The sequence below is a fragment of the Hydra viridissima genome, unplaced genomic scaffold (assembly GCF_058129835.1).
Source record: "Hydra viridissima isolate aposymbiotic clone 2 unplaced genomic scaffold, HvirCarnegie_v1 scaffold_13, whole genome shotgun sequence".
In the NCBI taxonomy this organism is placed as follows: Eukaryota; Metazoa; Cnidaria; class Hydrozoa; order Anthoathecata; family Hydridae; genus Hydra; species Hydra viridissima.
The window spans coordinates 2,665,258-2,690,100 of record NW_028324312.1 but is presented as its reverse complement, the minus strand read 5'-3'; the positions used below and the strand labels follow the sequence as shown (position 1 = coordinate 2,690,100).

Genomic DNA, 24,843 nt, shown 5'->3' with positions numbered 1-24,843 from the left:
ACCGTGGTTAAGAAAGGATGACTATGTAAAATTTACAACCCCTTAAATTTGAGGGAGGCTGCATTAAGCTACATGGTCATTACGCTTAAACAAAAAACATAAAAATCTTTTAAACCTAAATTTTCTTAATGAATTTTCATTTGCTTTAGGATGACGTAACTTTTTTTTCTAAAAAAATTATCTTCGTAGATGGGGTTCAAGAGGGCAAATATATTGCGGTGTTTTTCTAAAAATGGCAAAAAATTTTGTTATCAAATAATATTTTCTTAAACTTTTAGACAGATTTAACTACTTCAGGCACTTTTGATTCCAAACTAACCATAAATACATCTAAATGTAACTTACTGTAGGTGATGTTATAAGTTTTAGACTGATTGGGACACAATGAGAAGGAATTATAAATCTACTAATAGAAACAGGTTTGTAAGAATCGTTCCGATTCATAATTTTTTTAATAACAAAAAATGACTGTTGATAAACTTAATAGCGGTTCATCCCTAAGATGTTTCAATGAAGGTGGTGAATCACTATCATGCTTAGAAGAAAACTCTATGAAAAAAATACGGCGATTATATAGGAGTGGAGTTGATTATGAGTAATAATAAAGTAATGAACTTACATTATCCAACTAGTGCACCTGATGCAGCTACTAGAAAATATGTTGATGACCACATTTACTTTTTAAAAATTTCTGCTAGCACTATGAGGGGTGTTTTAGAAATGGGAAGTAATAAAATAACATATGTAACAAATCCGATTAGTAATCAAGATGTTGCCACATTTAATTTTTGAAAAAGTCTAGGGGAGCAACGATTAGTGTTTTGGAATTGGGAAAAAGCAATAAACAAGTGTGACAGATCTAACTAACAATTAGGATGCAGCTGCAAAGATTTATGTTGATGGTAAATACAAAAGGTTTCATATACTTTCAGTCCAGTTATGACTAATGGCTCAGTTCAAACTATATCTACTTTAAATGGTGATAAGGTATTTCAGATATCATATAATAGCAATTTTACTAGGTTATTCTTCACAAAAGATATTCTTGGGGCTGTTTATCCTTTTTTTGATACTAAGCAGCATGGAATGATAGTTACATTCGAATCCATTTCCGATTATGTTTTCCATTCACATTTTGAAGAGTAGGTACATCGTTAGAGATAACAAAGGTACTTACAAAATATAGTGATAATTTTGGTAGATTGTAAAATGGACATTATGAATTGAGTTGATTCGCTTCATACGCTTGGGTATAGAATTTTCATAAAAATTATTTTGGCATTAACAGAAATGACTAATTTATTTGAAAACAAAAGCTTTGCATACTTGCATGAATCAATTTCTTCTATATTTGCTTAATGAAAAATCCTGTGGATCCGGTAGGATTTCAATACAAAAACCTAGTATGTAAATTCCATGATAATGTTTATAATGTTCTTGAAAACTCTACACTAACATCTTCAAATCCATTAGTAAAGTTTTATGGAGTTATTTTAATGCAAACAATTTTAATTGCTGTTTATAATAACTCTTTTAAAAACTACATAACCGTAATGTTTTGGAACAATTATAATACTTGTGGTTGATTAGTTAAGTTTGTAGAAAAAAAAAAACCAGTTATTTGTATAAAAAATAACTAAAAGTATTTCTGTTTTTTCATTCAAAAAATTGTTGATGAAAGCGGAAAAGTAATAAGTCAAAAAAATTATTAAATTTAGATATATTAATTAGTGATAAGTAATATATCACACTTGCTTGCAACATTCCCATTTTATTTTACCATGATTTTTATTTCCATAATTTTTATTTCTACTTGTCCCACCATCTTAAATTACTATGTTTTCACACACCTGTACTTTTACATTCTTTAAAATGATTTTTAGCTCATAGATGGATACAAAGTCCTTTTGTATTTTCACTCTCTGTGGACTCCCCAATATTCACATTTATTCTTCTTTTTGTTTGCTACTGAATTATTTCTGCAAGTAATACACGACATTAATACTTTTCCATTATTCATAAACAGGTCTAATTTATTTTTTTCTTACATCTTGTACAAACTATTCTCTCCATTTATCATATACAACAGAAATTTTTTAGAAATAATTTTTGAAATTTATTATTTTTAAAAAAATTGAATTTTCATTAAAAAATGACATGCGGATCAGAAAGATTCACACCTTGCACGACGTATCAGGGCTTAAATTTTTTAACTAATTTTGTTTTACTTTTTAATTATAAGTTTGTATTAATTTTGGACATCCACAATTTAACAATGTAATTTGTTACTTTTAGATTTAAGTTTGATGACTGTGGTTCTTAGACAGTTTTACATACTGAAAAGTTTTTATAACTAGTTTCGTCGTATTTTTGATTACTTTTTGACATTATTTTTACTTTTATGATTGTATATATATTTCTTTGCTAGCTTTTTTATGCTAGTTTGAATTATGTACCAGGGTTGGAATTTTTTTATGGTTAAAAATTTCATTATGCCTTTTATGGTTGCTGAATTTTTCTGAGTTAGCTTTTTTTAAACTGACTATGCATTAATAAGGAATAAGAGTTTACATCGTTGAGCTACATCCTGTTTTGACGTGCACACATTTTGTTTAATGGTTGAAAAAATGATTAAAAAGGGGTTAAGCCAGCTCTCTCAGTTTACTTTTCTACTTTTCATCTTTGCAAAATAGGAACAATTGCAAGTTTAGAAAAAGTAACAAAAGGTACAATTTATCTAATCACCTCAATATTTTCAAAAAAACAATTATAAAACATTATCCATAAGGATTTTTACTATTTTTAATACTATTAAAGTTTTTTAAGTTTACCAAAGTTACAATATAAAAATTTACCGAGCAATCTATAAAAATGAAACTTCTTTCAAGGTTTTTAATTTTCTTTGTAGAAAATTGTGACGAAGCAATAATTTATAAGTTATACGTAGACATTAATTTCAGCTACTTGAAGTAAATCATCAGCTGCTGCGTTTTTTGTAATTAGAACATACCTGCCAATATATGATCCATCAAACGTTTGCATCGAGTCAATAGTTAATGTAGCAATTTCACGGTAATCGACTGAGTTTTCTGTCTCGCTCACAATTAATTTGTTACCAACCATTCTTCCTGGAAAATACACAAGTCGGTTGTAGACAACAATTTTAGTTAGTTGATATACAAAACTTAAGTCCAGTTTAAACCAATGCCCGCCTGCCACTTCGCCAGTGATTGCAACCGAATTAAGATCTCCATCTATTGCTTTATTTGCACCGGTTGATGCTGAATCCCAACTTGATGATATTGAAGGAATTGCAGATCTTGACACATCATAACTCGCTGTTAAGTTATTAATAAAAACTTTCAAAACTATATAGCATATACAATTAATGTAAATAAAAATATAATAAATAATAATAATAAATAAGTAAAAATAATGTAAATAGCTACTTAAAAGCTGTGTATTACAATATTTGTATAAAAATAAATTAGATTTGTGTTCTTTAAAATTTAGAGTCAAAGTCCAGTTGAGGATGTATACTTACCCAGGCAAGAAAAAGTATGTTTGCCTGAAGAGTCACACACATCTCTGCATAGCTTTGAGCTTGGGCATGGATTAACTTGTTCGCAAATTTGACCAATCTAGAAAATACCAACAACGAAAGAAATGCTTTGATACAAAAAGAAAACAATAAAAAGGAAACAGTGAAAAAGTGATCAATTTTTATAATAAGAAAAAGTTCATTTCATAATAAGAAATTATCCGATATTACCAAGCGATGATGCGGGTCAAAAGAAATGATAAATAGAATTTTCAGAAGTCAGCTTTGTTGTTAAATTGTTGTTCAAAATATAAGAAGCTCACTTGACCATTATAATTTCTGATACAGCATTTTTATGAAATTTCTTAGTTTCTTAATACTTCTTTGTTGTCAGTAATAAGTGTACACTGACGACCGGTTAAATTTAAAGATTTTTTTTTTGAGTGTATTTTAACTATCATTAAATTTTAAAGGAATATGTTATTGCAGCTTGTTCTTCCTGCCAACTTTTGTTCTTTACTTACAACATTGATCAACAAATAGACAAGAGAACTGCCTACTTTGCTAGTCTTTCATAGGCCTTTGAGCATTTTTTTAAATATATTTTTCAAAAAGAATTGCTTTTTCTCTATTAATCAAAGAAATTCTGAAATTACTTACAATCTGATTGCTTGTGGTGTCAGTTGCTAAAACATTCCAGGAATCGTTAAATGTCCCTTGCGTTTGAGAATTTGTTATTAGCTCGCATACTGTTGCATCCTTCTTGAAGTTAACAAGCTCGCATATTGGGTTACTGATGCAGACTACGGCGCAATCAGTATGTTTGACATTTGTCAAGGATTTAAGGATAGTTCCCTGCATGTATAAATCTTGAACTATGTTAAATTTTGCGTGGATGATACACGGTAAGCGGGTAATAAAACAGATTGCAATTGAAAATTGGTTAAGTAATAAAATAAACCTAAAACAATGATAAATAAGTAATTACATGTATTTATGTATGCGTGTATACTTGTATGTGTGCGTATATGTATACGTATATATATACATATACATACATATATATACATATAAATACATTATAAAACAAATACTGCATTTATATATATACATGTATATGTATATGTATACAATAATGTTGTATATACATACGTATGCATGTACACTGCAGGCCAAAAGTTTCCAGACACTTGATCTTTTTATATAAAAAGCTAAAATCTATTCTGTACATTAAGTTAATCAATAATATTAATTTATAATACTTAAACTTACCAGTTTTAAGTGTTTATGTAAGTTTGAGGTCAATAATTGGGTATTTCTGACCTCAAACTTACATAAATAAGTTTGTTTTTTTAATTGTTTATTTTAACTTGATATAAAGCGTTACATTACTCTTAAGAGTTTGGTCTTATTAAAGTTATTTATTTGTTGAAACATGAAGTAAATATTTATAACATAATGATAGCCGACTAAAATGATTAAGAATATTTAGTTTTGTTTAGTTTTCATTTGGAATTAATAACAGTTGCATTAAAAAATCTTCAAAAAAATTTGAAAATTTAAAATTCGACTATTTAATCAAAAATATGGGTAAAAAACCTTCTTTAACGGTTGCAAAACGTTCTGAAAAAATTACACTATATAAAGAAAATTATCCAGTTCGTAAAATTTGCAAAAAATTAAAAGTTGCCTGAAGTACTGTACAAAATACCATCAAACGATAGAAAGAAACAAGGCATTTTTGAAGACAAAAAAAAGATCTGGTAGACCACGGAAGATAACAAAAGCAGAAGATAATAGTATAATGTTGATGAGTAAAAGAAATCTAAAACTTACGGCCCCGGAAATAAATTCAGGCTTTAATAGGAGTCATTCAAATTCTATTTCATTAACCACTACAAAACGACGTCTAAGACAAGCAGGACTTTCTGGCCGTTTAGCGGTCAGGAAACCGTTGCTACGGATTGGAAATCAAAAGAAAAGGTTACAATGGGCTATAGACCACCAAACTTGGACAGAAGAAGACTGGAAAAAAGTACTATGGACCGACGAGTCCAAATTTGAACTGTTTGGACAAAAACGTTGAATTTACATTAGAAGAACAACAAAAGAAAAAATGATCCCAGAGTGTTTAGTGCCGACAATCAAGCATGGTGGTGGGTCAGTTATGGTATGGGGATGTTTTTCTTCAGCTGGTGTAGGTGACGAAGTTAAAACTGAGGGTATTATGAAAAAAGAACAATATAAAACAATTCTAGAAAACAATGCTATACCTTCTCGCTTAAGAACTATTTAATCGTTTTTTTGTTTTTATGCAGGACAATGACCCTAAACACACCTCAAAATTATCTAAGAACTATATAAAGGAACAAGAGGATAATGGTGTCCTCAAAAACATGACCTGGCCGGCCCAATCACCAGATTTGAACCCAATAGAGTTACTGTGGGACAAATTGGACAGAAAGGTCAGACAAAAATGCCCGACATCCAAAGAGCACCTGTGGCAGATATTAGAAGAATCCTGGTTATCAATTACACCCGAAATAATAAATAAATTAATAATTAGGATGCCACGGATCGCCAAAAAGTGATAAAAACTCGTAGGTTATTTTTTGACGAAAAGACAGTTTAATAATAATAGTGTTGTTAGTATTTTTTTTATTTCATTTTTTTTTTTTTTTTTTTCTTAAATAGTAACTATATGTATCTTTTATAATATAAATATGATATTTGGATTTTTTTTGAAATAATTATGGAAGTTTTAATTAAAAAATTAAACAAAATCCAAGTGTCCGGAAACTCTTGGCCTGCAGTGTATGTATATATAAAATTACATATATGCAGGGCCGGTTTAACCACTAGGCGAATTAGGCGGCCGTCTAGGGTGGCAAGTTTTTTTAGGCGGCACTAAAACTAGCTTCATAAAAAATAAATATATTAAAAAAATTGCAAAGATCTTTTTCAAATTTCTTTGAATTAAGTTTAGGAGATTTGAAAAAGTACTCTTTTAAATCGAATAAAACAAAAGAATGAACTTTGATACTTTAATTTCAGTTGACGCGATTTCCTTTTTCTTTTTATACTTTTTATGCAGAATGAAATTTTGTAGCAATTAATGCAATACAAAGTTTTCATTACTCATTTATAGACAAATTTAGCACGTTTAACTTTATTGAGAAATATGTTTTTGCTGGCGTCGTAATTTAGAAGTAGTAAGAAACTAATTTTAATTAAATATTCTATGGTAGCAATTACGAAGTAGTATAGTAACAAATTAACTGATTATATTTTGTTTTTATACTATAGAGTGTTGTTCTTTTCATTTATGGAGTTTTAAAAGTTTTAAAGTTTATCTTTAAAACTTTTATAAAGAAGTTAAAATAATATTTTAATTTAAAGATATTAAAGATGTACGAGGTGGTCATTTTTATTATCTTTAGGAGTTTCCTTTGTTATTTCAATCCACGATGGCAGAAAGAAAAAAATTGTTTGGTGCGCAATATCGTAACGAGGGGCTGCAAACGAAGGGTTTATAACAGAACAGGCTGGTTCTTTGTTAAAGTATATATGTTCACCGCAGAGAAATGAAAATGGCACGGATGAGATAAAAAATCAAGTTGAAGCAGACAGGGAAGCCGATGAGATGACAGTATCAGAAGAGTTTGAATTACATAATGTAATACACGTAGCACATATAGAATCTGAAGTGCATAAAGTTGATAAATTCTCTTGTCTATATGCTAACTATAGCAATCCGACTATTTAGGTCGTATTTGATGATGAAATGCGACAACTTTAGATAGAACATAGACCAAAACAAGTCGATCAGTTTGATTTTCCTAATGACACTATTCAAAGAAAATTTTTATAAAACCATTACAACCGCCGGCTTGTCAATGGAAATGAAGTTTGCAGGCATTGGTTGCAGTATTCTGTAAGTAATGACTCTGTGTATTGCTTCTGCTGCAAACTGTTTACCAGTAGCACAACAGCTATGTCATCTTTTTCTTCCAATGGTTCACATGATTGGAAAAACATGTCCGCAATTCTGTAAGGGCATGAGAAAAGCAGTGAACATCTAGAGAATTTTCAGTCATGGAAAGAGTTTGAGCTGCGACTGCGAAATAATAAAACAATTTATGCCGAACATTTGCGTCTTGTTAAAAAAGAAGAACAGTATTGGCAGCAAATCTTGAAATGGCTGATAGCTTTAGTTAGAGTTCTTGGAATGCAAAGTCTTTTTTTTTCGTGGAACACATGAGAAACTGAACACTGCTGATAACGGAAACTTTCTGAAATTTGTGGAGTTTTTAGCTTTGTTTGACCCACTTATGGATGAGCATCTTCGAAAGATTAAAGACAATGAAACACATATACATTACCTAGGCATCTATCCGTGTTGAATTACCAGATGCTCCTGTTAAACTTGCGTTGTTCGCAATCTCTGCTAGAGTATTGTAGATATCACCAAATTCATAACGGAGAGGTTTTAAAGCATCAATTCGGCTTTCCCACCTTGTTTCACTCAGTGAGATTAGAAACATGTCGAGTTAAAACTTCCCAGCGACGAGTTGATGCAGAAAAGAATATATATACACGTTGCACCAGATCAAAGAAAGCTGTTGCTTCTAAGCAACTTTTAACAGTATCATTAACAGCCAAATTCAATGTATGGGCACAACAAGGAATAAAAAAGCTTTGGGATTGACATCTAAAATTCTTCGTTGGACACTCTTATTTTTCCCCCTCATATTCCTGCCATTGTCATATCCTTGACCGCGTAAGTTTTCAATAGATAAAGACATCTTGCCTAACGGTATAGTGATAGTTTCAGCCATACCAGCACCAGTTGTCTCCTTTAGAGGCATAAAATCTAAGAAATGTTCCTTTATAGATGCTGTTGCTGCAATGCTATTTTCTGGATTTGAAATCACATCCAAAAAGCGAAAGATCATAGCCATTTGTTCAACATGACCAGCATCAGGAGTGCAATAGTTATTGAAAAGTACTTAGCATCACAAGCAGATGTAAGAATTTTTTGTTTGATTGGATAAAAGATGAATCAATTCATTTTTTATGTCTTTGCACGATTAATTGCAAACGCTATTTTTAGTTATAAGTTTGTCGTTTCTCTGGTTGTGTGGTACGACGTGTTGTTTGAGATCAATATGACTAGAAAGCAACTTAAGGCAAAAGACTTAGATATGCATGACGCCATAATCTTAAAAAAATAAAGAAGTTTCTTGTAAATCGCAGAAATGAAATGGAGTTTAAGAAAATACTAGTAGATGCAGTTGATATTGCATTCAGTTTAGAGATAGCTGCACTTTTTGAACCCAAACCAACCCATATCAGAAGAAAGAATAAACAGTTTACGTATGAAGGAAATTGTTTGGTTTTCTGTATGACGTTCACAGTTTACAGAGTGTAACTAGCAAACAAGTCATGGAACATTAATTGAACCTTGAGAAAGCTTTGCAACATGGAGATTCCAAAGATATCGATGCAATTGATCTATGTAGCGAACTGAAATCAATATCAAGACGAGTAGAAAGGTGTACATTGCCACTAGATTTACTAAATTTTATATCAAAAAATAATCCAACAGAATGTGTCCCCAACTCTGTTATAGCTTTAAGAATCCTCTTGACACTTCCAGTTTCCGTGGCTAGCGGTAAGCGAAGCTTCTCAAAACTCAAACTGATAAAAACATTTTTGAGAACGTCAATGCAGCAAGAAAGAATTGCTGGATTAGCTACTCTGTCAAGCGAACATAATATTGCTAGAAACATCAACCTGACGGAACTCGTTTCTACGTTTGTAAAAACAAAAGCGCAAAAAGGGAAGTTTTGAAATTATTTATTTATATATTATAAAGTTACACGAATATACGCTTTTTTATGATTATGCAAGTATGTATTCTTCCGAATGTAAATACAAAATATAATAATATAACTTAATCATTTCTTTGTGAAAGTAAGTTGGGGAGAGGGTAGGGGCGCAGTAAGTCAGATTTGCCTAGGGTGCCAAATACTCTGGCGCCGGCCCTACATATATGTACATATACCAACTATATATATAAAATCATATATATAACAGTGATAAAAAAAATCTTATTCAACAAAATAGTACACAAAATAGTTATTGTGAAACGCGAATATCCTATAATACTATATTAAATGTCTTATGGTATCAGATGGATATCTTTATTTCTCGTATTTAATGAGGCACACTCGTTTTAAGACTTTTTTTTGACATTGCTAAGTAGCATTAAAAGAAATGCAGTTACAAATAAACTTGATGGTTGAAATTTTATAATAAGTTTAGATTATAATGAAAAATCTTTAAGTTTATGATGTAAAAGTTTTTTAAAGATTATAACCGAGAGAGCCTAGGGCGAGCAAAAAATCTGACGATTATGTTTATAATTTCAAAATATAATTAAATTTTTATATCAATTCATAAATGATGATACCACACAAAGATTTTATTTAAAGTAAAAACCAGATTGGATAACATCGTAAATAATTAAACAATTTGTTGCTGTTGAATTATTTCCGGTATTATTTTATAAATATCTAAAACTTTGAACTTGTAAGTTCTTTGTTAAAATAAAGCTTATGAATTATTATTGGTTTTAGAAAAGAAAATGGCTCAAAATCTGCTTACACCACTGAAACAAGCATTGAGGGATGAACAAGCAGGCTCGATGAGGGATGAACAAGACCTGCGCTAACTTGCTCTGAGAAGTGTAAGACGCTACGCTCTGTTGTTTTGTACCAGCCAATATGCAATAAATGCCGCTGAATTTGTATTTTTTAAAGTTAACTGTTAATTAGTCACAAATTTCTCGCCAAGATAAAAATTTAAGAAAATAGAAACAATTAGGCAATTTATTGTATAATTTTATAGTTTTTGAGAAGCAACTTTTAGGAAACTGGAGCGCGGGGGAACAACCACTGCAAATTATAAGTAAATCCACGGTCATTTTTCTAGACAAAAGATTAATTATCAGTATTTTTCCATAATTTTTACCTCATTTTTAACAAACCGTATTATCGTGCTCAGACCCGTTTATTAGAAAGGAGCTTTTTTTTTCATAAGACTTTTTTGAATAAGAAAAAACTTTAACAGCCACACACGAAAGCCGAACGAAAAAAAATTGAAGCCTAAAAAAAAATGCAACAGGGCGCTGGCGCACAGTGGGACGAAATCCCGATTTCTTGGCCTAATGACAAATTTTTCAGTTTTAAATTTTCGTCTTTTTACGTTCAGATCTTGTTTACAGATAGTCCTAGAACAAAATTCCGAACAGGGTTGGTATATACCTGCTCTAAGCTGGCCTGGACATCAGTTGACATATAGCCTCCGTTCGGTACGCACTAAACAAGTGGACACGTCGAAAAATTCTTGCTTGTTTTAAAGTGCTGTTAAACTGAAGAAACTATTTCAATTGGAATTCGGCAAAATGGAATCACTTTCTAGAGGCATGTAGAATAGATGGTCATGCACTGTTATTGCTAATCTTAATTTTTTAATATTTAAATCGCGCGACAAGTAAACATAAAAAATTGTAAATTTTTTATCTAAAATCGATTTTCTAATGTCGTTTTAAAAATTTAACAGCGGTTATCCACCTTCTTTCGACAAAGAACTGATAGTGTATAGTGTTAAATATAACATATAAAAAAACTGGCTGCCATTGATTGACATTTTAATAGTGAGACTAGTTTTTACGGAGGAATGCGTGGTGCGACATTAATCTATTAACATAGATTAATGTCTGAAAATGGTCATGAAAATTAGTGAATTAACATTATTTAATGGCACTAATTACATTTTAATACAATAATTTATTATCTTAAATATATGCTTTACAAGTTACTTCTCGTTCCGATTTATGATAATCTCAAAACTTTATAAAATAGTTCTCAAAGAACTCTCAGCCGTTATAACTGTATTACTTTTTACAGAGTCTTCCAAATCTTCAAATATGGAATTGTCAAGAAAAGATATATTCTTTAAGGTCAAAGAAAGCTTAAAAAATGAATATAAATTCATCATTGATGTTTTGACAGATGCAATTTTCAAAAAAACGGAACATTTGTGAAGAATGACAATAAAAAAGGAACATTTGGGCGACCTTCGCAATCCTTTGCTTCATCTAGTGATAGATCAAAGAGGCGAAAGACTCAAGAACTACGTTCTTCTTTTGCTACAGAAGAATTGGCATACGCTGCTCAAATGAGTTTAAGGACTTTTGGTCAAGTACATGTTGCTCAAGTTGTTAAAGATGTCACGTTAACAACCCCTCTCGAGCATCAGGAAATTTCCCCAGAGACCGGTAAAATCTCTACATCAAGAAGCTTTACAATTGTTAAAACAACCTGAAGTCACCAGACAAGATTCAAGGAACGATTCCGATTTAGATACAAGTAGTTCAACATCAGATTCCGAATCGAATGATTCGAACATTGTTGAATATGACATACGTGTTTTTGTTACTAGGATTAAATAAACAATTTTTTTACATGTATGTGACTTAATCTTTTACCAATTTAAAAAAAAAAAAAAAAACTAAAATTACAAACTTCTGTTTTTTTATTAATAGTTTAAATTTGGAAATAATTTTACAATATTTTTGCTCTAATTTAACTCCTGAATCATAAGCAATGACCTCGAAAACCAAACTACATTAGATTTCATATTTTCAACGTATGAACAGTTTTGGCCGCCATATTGGAGCTCCATTTTGAATTTTTCAAACCTGACCTCAGATTCGTAATCAGCGACCTCGAAGACCCTCGCGTAAGTGATTAGGGAGTTTTGGCCACGAAATCGGGATTTCGTCCCACTGTGTAGCGGCCTGAAAACTCTAACGAACTTTTATCCAATTTTTTAAGTTATTTTTTAAAGTTTAATTCTAAAATAAAGTTGCACTAAATCCGAAGAAGATTAAAATTTACCTAGCATTAAATCAATTTGAAGTTTTTAGGTTTCTGATCCTAGTGGAATCTATCTTTTTCCTAAAATTTACAAGTACCTATAAAACTTAAAGAACTTTTAGAATTATTTAACGTGGGGAGGAAAGTTATTAGCCCTGTCTATTAAGACGAGTTGAAATCTTATTCCGGGCTTAAATAGCATTGAAGTTGAAATTTATTTCATGTAGCTGTAAATTAAATTTTAAACAATTTGCCTGAAAGACGATAAACCTAAATACTGTTGCTACATCGCCTTTTTATTCTTTTTAGTTTAAAACTTTTTAGTTTAGTTATGCAATGGGCGATAAGGATTCTTGTAACAATTATGTGAAAAAATCTTCTCTAACAAGAAAATTCTAAGTTGCATTCTTATTTTAAAATAAAATTAGCGTTTTAATCTATGAGGCAATATTGATTCTCCTTTTGCAAATTAGAATGAAAATGGGAGTGTTACCTTAAACAACATCATTTTTAGGAAAACTTTCTTGAGCTATAGGGTAACGCGGGGCAAAATGAGACAGCGGGGCAATATGAGACAGTTCGCGTTTATCATGATGCCAGCCCTACAAATTATTATTTGCAAGATTTTTAAATATGCAGTTGTGTTCAAAAAGGTGCTAGGTGCTGTCAATAAATGATCTCTGGTGACCAAACCACTGCAGTTTTGCAACTCATATTTTGTAAGCTTCAAGTAAGATGGTAGAAGATTTGAAAAGCATCAAATTATTTTTTCAAAAGTTATTTTTTTAAAAGTATTAGATAAATTAGTGCTTAAGTGTCTCATTTTGCCCCGCGTTATCCTAATTAGCTCCTAAATACATAATAAAAATAATAATGGTAAAAACGAGAAAAGTATTGATTTTATTTTCTGTGATAATATAAATACTAAAAATATTTTACCGCAATAAAACAATTATATTCAACATACCAAACATTGTTTAAAAGCAAAAGCATTTTCTTAAGACTGAACTTTGATCCCCAATTGAACCTGCTTATGTTTATGAGTTAATGTGAACTTGTTTTACGATTTTTATTAAATCGGTATTAAATTCTCGAGAACCTTTAGAGAAGTGAAATAAATAATATATTTTGCTGCAAATCAAGTCCTAAAAATACTTTTTTTTTTTTTTTTTTTTTTTATTGAATACTTTCCGATGGAACATATTCATAAAATAAAACAATGTTTTTTTATAGAAATGATATGAAACCATAAATATCATTTATAGGAATGAATATTTCATGTTGTAGATGATAATGCATTCATCAAATGAATGTGTTCCGGTGAAAGCCATTAACATTAATATTTTCACTGAATCGCGAGAATAAAACTATATTGTGAATGTAAATAACGCGTCATCATTTTTTTTTCAAAATTTCTGAACAGTATGAGGAAAGTCCGATAACTTGTGCCGCTTTTAACTTTTATTAGCGGCACATATCTTTTTTGTTTCTACCATCGGCTTTCGAAATTTCTCAGTTGTTACACTTTTGGGGAAGTAATAATAAACTCCTTTAGAAACTATTCCATTGCTGCACCATTAGACATTCTTGGTGATCAATATCACCTTGAATGCCAAACTCTCAGTCTAATGCTAATTTGTGACCATTTACCATTCAACTATATAAAACTCTCCGTATTTTATATTTTTAGTTACAATGGAATGTTTATCAAAATACTTACTTTTATTGCAACATTGAGATAAAATGAACACAAAAAATACATCTAATAATCACTAATTTTTCAAAGGGCTAAATCTTGTTTTCATTTTTTTTATAAGGTATTGCTGTTGTTTACTTTTTTAAATAAGTTTAAGTTTTCCCTCACTCAAAAGTCTAAGCTCACGAAGCTTTTTTGCAACAAACACAAAGATTAAATGGAAGATGTTGTGCAAAACTTGACCACACTCACTTTTTGCAATTGCATTTCAATATCAATAGCCTGACGATTTTTGAGAGCAATTTTGAAAAAGTGAAAAATAGTAAAAAGCTTGTTTTGCAATCCTTATTATAGACAAATGTTTAATACAAGGATTTATAACTTAAAAATCTTTTTTTTTATCTTTTTGGAAAAAAACCTAGAACATAGAACATTACAAATAATTGTTCAACTACTAACAACATTTTTATTAAGCTACACTACGTTTTTAATGGAGTTTCTCGATGGAGTTTCTCGATGGAGTTTTATAACGGGGATAAAACATTTTTCATAAAAGATTTGAAACCACCTCTTTCAGCCATCTTGTGTAGCTTATTGTTCCTATTGGTCATGCAAAAGAAACTCTGGGTAGCTTTTTTTAGTCTGAGACGTCCTCCTATATCCAATAGTTTAAATTATCTATCTATCTATTTATGTAACTACCTATCTATCTATCTATCTATCTATCTATCTATCTATCTATCTATCTATCTATCTATTATATATATATATATATATATATATATATATATATATATATATATATATATATATATATATATGTATATATATATATATATATGTATATATATATATATATATATAGGGGAACAAGGGGCAAGATGACGAACGTTTTGAAAAGCACTTATATCTTATTCAATAACTGTTTCAATAAGTAAAACTATCAAAAAGTGGAAAAAAAATTATTGTGCGTCACATATGTATAAAAAAAACCCATATAAAAATTAAAAATAGCCTAGAAAAAACTCATTAACCAAAGTTACCTCAATTATCATCTTGCCCCGTATGCTGGACAACTTGGCGACTTAAAAAAAAGGAAGTTCCGTTATACCATTACCTTCTCAAATAAAACGATATCATAAATTTTAGTTAATATGATATGTAATGCAAACGGTTATGTAGTATTTAAACAATTAAGCTATATATAGGGCTATGCAAAAAAAGTCTGCTAATCAGTTCATAGCATATTCCAACAAAACAAAACAAAGCAAATGTCAAACAAAATATTTTAATGCATAATAAAGCAATGTTATAATGACTAAGCTACACAAAAGTTATTGCAGTACAGGTTTATGGTAAAACATGTACTTTGGCGAAACGACAAACAAGTCATCTTGCCCCGTTCATCTTGCCCCTAGGCTAATTAATCTTCAAAATGACTCAGAACTCTATATAAATAAGTTATTATAGCTTAATACTACTTTTATGGCTTCAAAATTGAACAAACTGAATGAGAAATTCTTGCTTACCTTTGGCTGGTGATGTAATAATGAAATAAATCAAGTTCAAGTGGATAAGTTTTTTTTTTTCCTTAATACAGGAAAAACCTTTTTAACAATCATCTTTGATTCTGAAAATATTAATTATAAAGAAAGCGTAAATAAAACCAGTAGATATAATCTACTTCCCTCTTAGCTAGAATCAGATTTCATATTTAGTTGAGTTTTGAAAATAACAATATGTTTTCATCTTGTCCCATTCGTCATCTTACCCTATGTTCCCCTATATATATATATATATATATATATATATATATATATATATATATATATATATATATATATATATATATATATATATACAGTATTGGACAAAACATTTGCAACCAACATCGAACAATGCTAAAAAGTGTTCCTAATTTTACGTCTTAAAAACGAAACGAACTATACTACCACAGCAAATAGTTCAGGAGTCTGGAGTCATAGCATGCCATGACATGAGCAATCAGCTGACAGGTGACAGCACACAGACAGAATTTCGTTGACAAGTGCCATTTTGTGGCAGACAAAATAAGTGCAACTTTTTTGGTTTGTTTCATTTTCTTAAGTCTGGTCCGTGTCAACGTCACGGAAGTTTTTTAATAATTAAAGGAAGTATCCAGAAGTTTCCAGAAGTTTCCAGAAGCATGCAGAAGCTTCCAGAAGTTTCCAGGAGAAGCATCTGGAAGCATCCAGCAGCATCCAGAAATATTTTTATGACTTCAAGTGCAAAAATGGCTCCCGACAGTCTTGGATCGGAACTAAGAAAGAAAATTATTGGCGATTACGTAAGTGGAATGTCACAAAAAAGTATTTGTGATAAATATCGCGTGAAAAAATGGACCGTATCAAGACTGTTCCAAATATCGTTCTACGGGGAAGTTGACAGCAACTAACAAAGGTGGAAGACCGCGTTCCACCACTTCTAGAGAGGATTCTATGATCGTCAGATTCGTCAAGAAGGATCCCTGGATATCATCAGTCGAGATACAAAAGCAACTAGAGCTGCCTGAATCAGACCGAACAATCAGACGACGTGCTGTTGAAGCCGGATTGTTTTCTCAACGCCCTGCAAAGAAACCGCTGATTTCACTAAAAAACCAGAAGAAGAGACTCCTGTTTCCTACATCTCATATTGACTGGAATGTGCAGAAATGGCGAACTGTCCTGTTCAGTGATGAATCGAAGTTCCACATCATTGGGAGCGATGGCATTTGCCGTGTACGTCGACCGGCCGGAAAACGCCTCAATTTACGTTACTACCATAAGATCGTGAAGCATGGTGGAGGGAATGTAATGGTCAGGGGGTGTTTTTCTGCTAACGGTCTAGGTCCAATACATCGAAACGATGGAATAATGGACCGTTTCATGTATAAAAATATCCTGAAAGATGTTATGTCACCTCATGCTGAATGGAATATGCCAATAAAATGGGTTTTTCAGCAAGACAACGATCCGAAACACACTGCAAAAGTAGTCAAGCAGTGGTTTCAAGACAACCACCTATCGGTGATGGATTGGCCGCCTCAATCTCCGGATCTCAACCCTATCGAGAACCTGCGGGAGATCGTCAGCCGCAGAATTAATCGTGAAGGTGTTCGTAATAAGGATCAACTGTTTGAACAAATTCAAAAGGCCTGGGCAGCGATTCCACAAAGTTTCATTGATCACCTGATCGAATCTATGCCTCGAAGATGCAAGGCTGTGATCGACAACAAAAGATTCGCCACGAAACATTGATAGCGAAATACAGCTTGGCCAACATTTTGTCGAGTTGCACTTGTTTTGTCCAGAAGGAAATCAACTTTTTTTAATACTTTTGATTAATTTATTAATTTTCGTGTGCAAATAATGAACTTCGTGATGAATAAAACTTGAAGAACTGTCTCTAAACAGTTACATAGTTATTTCTCTAAATTGAAAAAATGCAGCACTTTTATGTAAAGAAACTAAATTAGCATTATTTGGTTGCAAATATTTTGTCCAATACTGTATATACAGTGCTCTGAATAAGTTTTAGCCCACTTATTAAAACTCATGTTTTTTTAACAGATTTTGAATAATAGCTCCCGATTATTTTGTTATATAAAATAATGTCTCACTTCAAACAATACTAAACACTATTTTAACAAACAAAACTTATAACTTACGTTTGTTTGTTTTTTTTTTTTCTTTTGTATTATCATTTTTATTGTTATTTAAGTAATAAAATGGGTAAACTTCCATTCCTGGAACGTAAAAATATTATCGTGCTTCATGAAGAAGGTTATTCTCAACGACAAATTGTCCAAAAAACAAAATATTCAAGGACAGCCATTAGAAAAGCTCTCAAAAAATTTAAAAACATGGGATCTCTTGAGGATAAAATTCGAAGTGGAAGACCTCCAAAACTTACAAAACATGACATAAAGTATTTAAAAAATGTGTCTCTGCGAAATCGGAAAAAAACCTCCGTTGAACTAGCCCAAGACAGTCAGGCTGCGACTGGGACAAATGTTTCCTCATCTTGTATTCGACGACATTTGCTAAAAGCTAGGTTAAGAGGGTGTGTTGCAGTTCGAAAGCCTTTAATACGTCGTGGCAATAAAGAAAAAAGACTTAGATATGCAAAACAGCATAATAATTGGACGCAAGGAATGTTAAACCGTATACTATACACAGATGAATCAAAGTTTGAGTTGTTCGGTAGCAGAAGACGACAGTATGTAAGAAGAAGGGTAGGAGAGGCTTATCTTCCTGATTGACTACATCCAACAATCAACCATGGGGGAGGTTCTGTTTTAGTTTGGGGTTGTAATTCATCATCTGGAGTAGGTGATTTAATCAGAACTGATGGCAAACTGATAGGAGAACAGTATAAAGAAATTTTAAGACCATGACTACTAGGAAGTGCCGGTTCTAGCGCATTGATCCTTTTCCCATACTTAAGGTTGATACCTTTGATGCGATGACTTACCTTTTATTCAAAAAAATGTGTTTAGAAGTTATAAAAAGTTTCTTGCCTCAATATGTTTTTGTGATGATTCTTCTTGTTAAGTTCTAAAATTTTTTCTTGTTGAAGTTTTAAAAATATTTCTTGCCATGATTATGTTTTCATAAAAAATTTCTTACCGCAATGATTTAAATTTATTTTGGAGGTCTGTTTTTGTAGTGTCCAATAGCCAAGGTGTGAATGCCGTCTTCCAAAATGAATCTTTTATCGTCGTTAGCGCTGAGAGCGACTTTGTTGATTTCTTCGGTGTACATGTTGTGAAGATGAGATCGGATAACGTTCATAGTTTTGAGCTGCTCTTTCTTATCCATTAAGCAATCGTAGTAATCTTTGTGGTCTAATTTATTTTTAACAACATTTTTCTGAACTCCTTTGCATCTTTTCTGTTCTTTTTCTTTTTCTTCGTCTTCTTTTTTAAGGATCTTGTAAGAGTAGAGTTTAGGTCGAAGCCCAACAAACTCTTTAATTTGCTTTCCTCCTGTTTCATCCTTAAACATGCCGATGACCTTTTTATTTAGGCCCACTTTAAACCCGACGCTTTGAATGGCAGGATGGTTTTTATCAAATTTGCTCGTGTCAAATTTGCTTTCAACATCATCAGCAATGTCTTTTTAAAAATCTTCCGTTTCGTTTTCGTAAAAGAGCGAGTCTGTATCAGTCATTAATAATTTTGCTCGATCACCGTATTTAGGCTTTATGTAGTCGTAGTGGTGCTCAAACATGAGAGTTTTGCTGATGTCAAGGATACACATTCCCAAGTAAACAGGCTTATCATAAAAGACTTCTGTTTTCTTCATGTGAACCGCAATTAAATTTTCATCAAAAATGGTGTTTCGATCATATTTAGGACTTTTGGATAATTTTAAGGCTTCTTTTTTAGTGGTGACAAGTTTAATATCAACATGCTTTAGAATATTCTCCATGGTTTTACCAAAGACGGAGTTGTTCATGAGTTTGAAAAATTCCTTATCAGATTCGCAGGTAGCTTCTGTTCTCTTTTTGGTGTTGAGGTCAATGTAAATTTTCAAAAAGGTTCTTCTCTAAAGGTGATCCCTCGATGAATTTTGATAATGACTAAACCCATTCGTTCATAGAGTTTTAGGTTTTCATGATAGACGACGTATTTCTCTTTGTTGTTTAAATTTGGAACGAGTTTTTCAACTTTTCCAATGAGCATTCTTTCGGGAGCCAACGGGTAATCGTTGTGTTTATCGTGAAGGTGATCGGGGTAATCCAAGTCGACTTCAAGAATGCATGGCATGGAATTCCAATTGGCGAGTTCGTCTTCAGACATCCATTTTAATCCTTTAACGGGAAGAGGTTTGCTCATCGCCCATCCGTACAAATTGTTAGCATCTAAATATTGGATAAATTTTGATGGTTGTGAAGGATCGTACGAGTCGCCCATGTATTTGTTATTAGCAGTTCCATGTCGGTTGGAGATCATGCTGATCCCACCGCGCATTCCTCTTTGAACCATGAGAAGCATGTCAGGGTCAAATAGAAGCTCTAATTTAATTCCAGTTATTTTTAACATAGCATCCCAAGCCAAACCAGGGGAGTTGTAATACCAAGGAGGGTCAAGACCGTAATAGGTGCGACACACCTCTCTGAAATTTTCGAAAATGTCAGCAAGTATCAAGACATCAGACTTGTTGTACAGCTCGTGGTAGTCTTTAAACGTTTTACATCCAAATTCGTTCCAAACTTCCTGAGCATGTGCATAGTCTTTCACTTCTGCTGGTTCATCGTTTAGTTTGGAATAAAATGCTTCAATAGGTGGTAATTGCGTTTCGGAGAACTTATCAATGGAGTCCACCCATTCGTAAGGGTAAATGCCTTTTTTTCTTAACAAGTCAAACTGCTTTCCAGAATAATGCATAGTCACGTTTTTGCATTGGACGTCGTTTAGATCTTTAGACAGTTTGTCTAACTTGAAACCCATGAACCTAAAGCTGTCAATAAACCTCAATTCTTTCCACACTTCCTTTAGTTTGCCTTTCTTATCAATAAATTCTTTCACTTTGATTTTTTTTTGAGAAGCTGATGTATTTTTCATCGTTGTTGGGGATGCAATTGAGTTTACCACCTAATTTTTTTATGAACAAATGACTGTCGTAACCGGATAAATTATGAAAAATGACAAGTATGAATTTTGGAATTTGATATTTTTTATTGCAAGCATCGTGAGCAGCTTCTCGATACTTTCCAGTCAAATGACAGTGGTCTAAGACTTTATCGTTTTCAAGTTTTTCTTTGCAAATGTGACATAGTGTTGCATCTTTAAAATTCTTTTCATCCTCATCAGTTACCACTTTCTTTTTACTCCAGCGATGTTGTAGTAAATTGCTATCGTTCCAAAATTTTTATAAGTTCTGTTTCAAGGCTGTCTACAAACTTTTGCGCCACATCGTCATCATCGCTTTCTGCTGTGTACGTGACAGGTTTTCCTTTGTAAATGGTTTCGTCGAAGCATTTGATGTAGTAGCAGAAGGAGCTTGGAATGTGCTTTTGATATTTTTTGGTGTACGACTCTTCGTTATTATATTTAGTGTTGTCATCGATGGGTTTGATGAAACTTTCAAAGTCGGCATATGCAACGTATGGGACTTTGATAGACTTTTTATAGTTTTTAAACTCAACGGTCTTACCTTCTTTAGGTAGTTCGATTCTTACTGGAGCGTTATCATAACAATAAGGTTGTTGATTTTTGAGCTTTTCTTCTTGGCCATAACCTTGAAGGCAATTTCTGCAAAAATATTTTTTGTGTTGACGAGCTGATGCTGAAGAACCGGCAAACCGACTGAAATTTTTAATGAGACAATAATGGTCAGTGTCTTCGTTTGAAATATACAGCAAATCAACACAATGCTTTCGATCCAAAAATTCAGATCTTCGCAAAGGGTGAGGTTTTTTATCCATATATGGAAGAAAAAGTAGCCATTCGAGTAGTTTCTTCACCAGTTAAGATGCTTACAGATTTCATTTCACACGTTAAAAAAATTTTTACTTTTGTGTTTCTTTCTCCTTCCATGACTTTGATCGCAGACTCTCTCACCAAGTTAAAAAAGGCTGCAAGGTCTTGATATCGAACGGAAGGTTTGTAAGAAAATTGTCTAGCAGTACCCTCCGCTGAATGCTCAGTCAATGCAAACTTTATCTTAACAGGACGAGGAGCGGAAACCTGTATTGGAGCTGGAACAGTTCTTGGAGCGGAAACTGGTTTACCAAATACAACGTCTTTGAGAGACTTTATCGTTTTTTCCACTCCATTTCTCACGCTGTTCACTGCATTCTTCACCGTGGTTGGGACGTATGGATCAACGAGAGCATTTAGTTGGTTAAAACCGTTGGAGACAGTCGTTGCAATTCTTGAAAACCAGCCAGCTCTTGGTGCAGGAACCGGACTTACAGGACGAGGAGCAGCATTTTGCAAATGGACTGGTTTTGGAGCAAGAGCTGGTTTCTGCATGACAGGTCTCGGTGGAATTGTTAATGGTTTCGGAGCGATGGCAGGTTTTTGACAACTTTGAGCAGGATCAGGACGAGGAGCAGGCAAAGGTCTTGCATCAGTCGTTCGTCTACGATCTGCAGGTCCATACCCAATGATGGGTTTTGTATTTTTTATAGCTTCAATAAGCTCGGCTTTTCTCATTTCTGAGATGCCTTTGACGGCGCGGTCTTTAGCCATCAATTTTAATTCTTTTACATTCATTCTATCCATTTTATATAAGGAAAAAAATTTCTTTAACCCATTTTCAATTTTTTGTAAGAATTTAAATTTTATACAAATTTAAATTTCAAGACTTAATTATTTCTATTTGATATCCGTGTTTATTGTCAAAATAGTTCCATCCACGACCCGTCTCCTTTCTAAATTTGTAAAAGGATTTGTATTCAGTCACTTTTCCCGTTTGAACATGGGTTACTTTTAAAGTGGAAGGATTAGTTCTGATGTTTTCAAGTCTTTTCCATTTAGGATTGAAAGGTTTTTTTTCTTTTGGTTTATATATTCTCGGTCTTCCAACAGGTCTTTTTTCTTTCACCTTTTCCATTAAATCGTCTTTATTAATCAAATTGTTTTCAAAAGCGATCAATGTCAAGGCTATCAAATTGTCAGCCGTTTGGGTAATTCCGTTTTTGACAAGTAAATCTTTCAAAACCTTTTTTGTGTAAAGCATCTTTTTATTACTGAAAGATTTTATTTAGCTCAAATTCAATTTTTTTAATTCTTCAAAAAGAATTAAAAATTAATTTTACAACTTATTTGGCTTCATCAATCTCCCTGTCAAATACATTAATTCAGTATCCAATTTATCCATCTTTTCTTTTTCATAAAGCAGCTCTTTTTTTCTTTCATCCACCTTTTTTATTTTCATCGAGAGCTCTCTACCTCTTTCTAAAATCATTTTTTTCTCAGCTTTCATTTCCTCAGCCATTGGAATTTTTCTTTTATTCAACACCTCTTTTCTTTTCTCTTTTGAATTTGCTTTTTTCATCAACTCAGACAACTCAAGATCTTCCAAAAACTCTTTTTTTTCTTCATCCCACGTTTTGATTTTGGACGGGAATTTTATTTTTCTTTCCGTCGCCACACAGTGGTCCTTTCCGGCGATCTATGGTTGCAAAAGTATTACACCACAAAATAAGGGACTGAAAGTTCGTATACAGGTAAAACATTGCTGTATATGTAAAATGCAAGAATGACCTTGGTTAGTTATGGTAGCAAAGATAGTAATTTCATGGCAATTGTCGTAAGTAGGGTGCACTTTTACTGTCTTCAGGTAACAGGATTATAATTTGGAATTCCTTCAGTGCCGGGGTTTCAATATTCTACAGTTATTTTCTTAGAAATGAAATCTGTCTACATCTTGCAAAACATTTATATTTCTTAAAATGTCTTTATTTGTCAAGGACTGTAAATTAAGTATTTATTCTTTATTTTGTTAGATATTAAAATTAAAAAATGATGATTTTTATTAAATTATCGTTTCTTAGAAATAGTAAGCACTGTAAAGTTTGTATAATTTTAATTCTATATTTAAAAACAACGTTAAAAATAACGTTTTATAAAATTTGTTTTATTTTTCTGGGGAATAATTTCAAATCAAACCGATTTTAGTTTTGTTTTTCTAAATTACTAGTATGTAAAAAAATCGCCTAAACCAGAATCCTGAAAATGTAAATAAAGCAATGTATTTGCAAAGTAGGTATTGAATTTAATGCTTAAAAAAAAGAAAACACAGTAACCAATTTTTTCCAATATTTTATTACATTTTTATAACATGTGAAAACAATTTTTGCCTACAAGTCTTCAGCTTCTCTTAGCAAGGCTAAAACTGATTGTGGAAAACTGTCACTAGATTTTGGCTTTTCTCTCCTTAAAGAAGAGATTAAAGGGTCAGAGCTTATAAGAAGTAGATGTAACATGTCTTCCACATTTTCTTTTCTGGAAAATTTTGTGTAAACTTTGCGGCATGTAGTACCAAGAGTATTCTTGAATGTACAAATCAGCAGTTTGGATGGTAAAATTTTCAAAAACTGGTATATTTATTGCAAACCCCGAACTAATTGTATGGAGAATTGTACCTAATCTTTCTTTAAGAGATTTATTTACCCCTGTGGTTTGTGAGGCTAGCTCTGGGTTGTAAAAAAAAGTACGAGCCACATTCCCTGTATTACTTATGCCAAAGCTTTGTTTTGGTAAATCAACTAAAATATTCAATTCTCTTCTCAAATTTTCTTGTACTTCCTTTTTTCTTTTTTCTGTTATATCTTTTTGTGTTTTCTCAATTCTCCATCTTTTAATATCTAAACGGTATGATATATTGAGGATACATTCCATGCATTTAATCCAAGCATGTAAGCTTGATAGTCCTAATTGAAGAGCATTTTCATTTATCGGTCTTGCTCGCACTGCTTCTAGATTGTTCATTATTTTTGGTGATGCACCACAAATATGACAATTTTGAGCAGCTGTATTGGAAAGAGTGCTGCAAGTTTTACCATCGATCATCGTTAGTGAAAACGTCGTTTGTATTTTAAATTGCACTCCTTCCACAATAACCTCACTGGAGCTCAGATCCTGTATTTATTTTTTAACATTATCAGCTTGTTGTGTTACAAAATCA

General features: G+C 32.1%; 1 protein-coding gene across 1 annotated transcript; it reads right to left on the bottom strand.

The window, feature by feature from the left end:
* Positions 1-2,770: 2,770 nt before the first annotated feature.
* LOC149880057 (uncharacterized) lies at positions 2,771-13,606 on the bottom strand. Its single transcript, XM_090070627.1, has 4 exons — positions 13,454-13,606; positions 4,202-4,502; positions 3,545-3,641; positions 2,771-3,338 (listed from the first exon to the last, which is right to left on the bottom strand). Exons 1-4 carry the CDS (start codon positions 13,477-13,479, stop codon positions 2,938-2,940), a joined length of 825 nt encoding a protein of 274 aa, XP_089926753.1. The 5' UTR covers positions 13,480-13,606; the 3' UTR covers positions 2,771-2,937.
* Between the last annotated feature and the right edge of the window lie 11,237 nt (positions 13,607-24,843).

Bases quoted from the DNA above. Each gene is read 5' to 3' on its own strand.
- LOC149880057 (XM_090070627.1), bottom strand. From the start codon at position 13,479: ATGCTTTTGCTTTTAAACAATGTTTG. The intron at 4,503-13,453 runs GTATGTTGAATA...TCATTGTTTTAG, and splicing joins TTGCTTTTAAACAATGTTTG to GTTTATTTTATTACTTAACC. The intron at 3,642-4,201 runs GTAAGTAATTTC...GGTATTTTCTAG, and splicing joins ACACCACAAGCAATCAGATT to ATTGGTCAAATTTGCGAACA.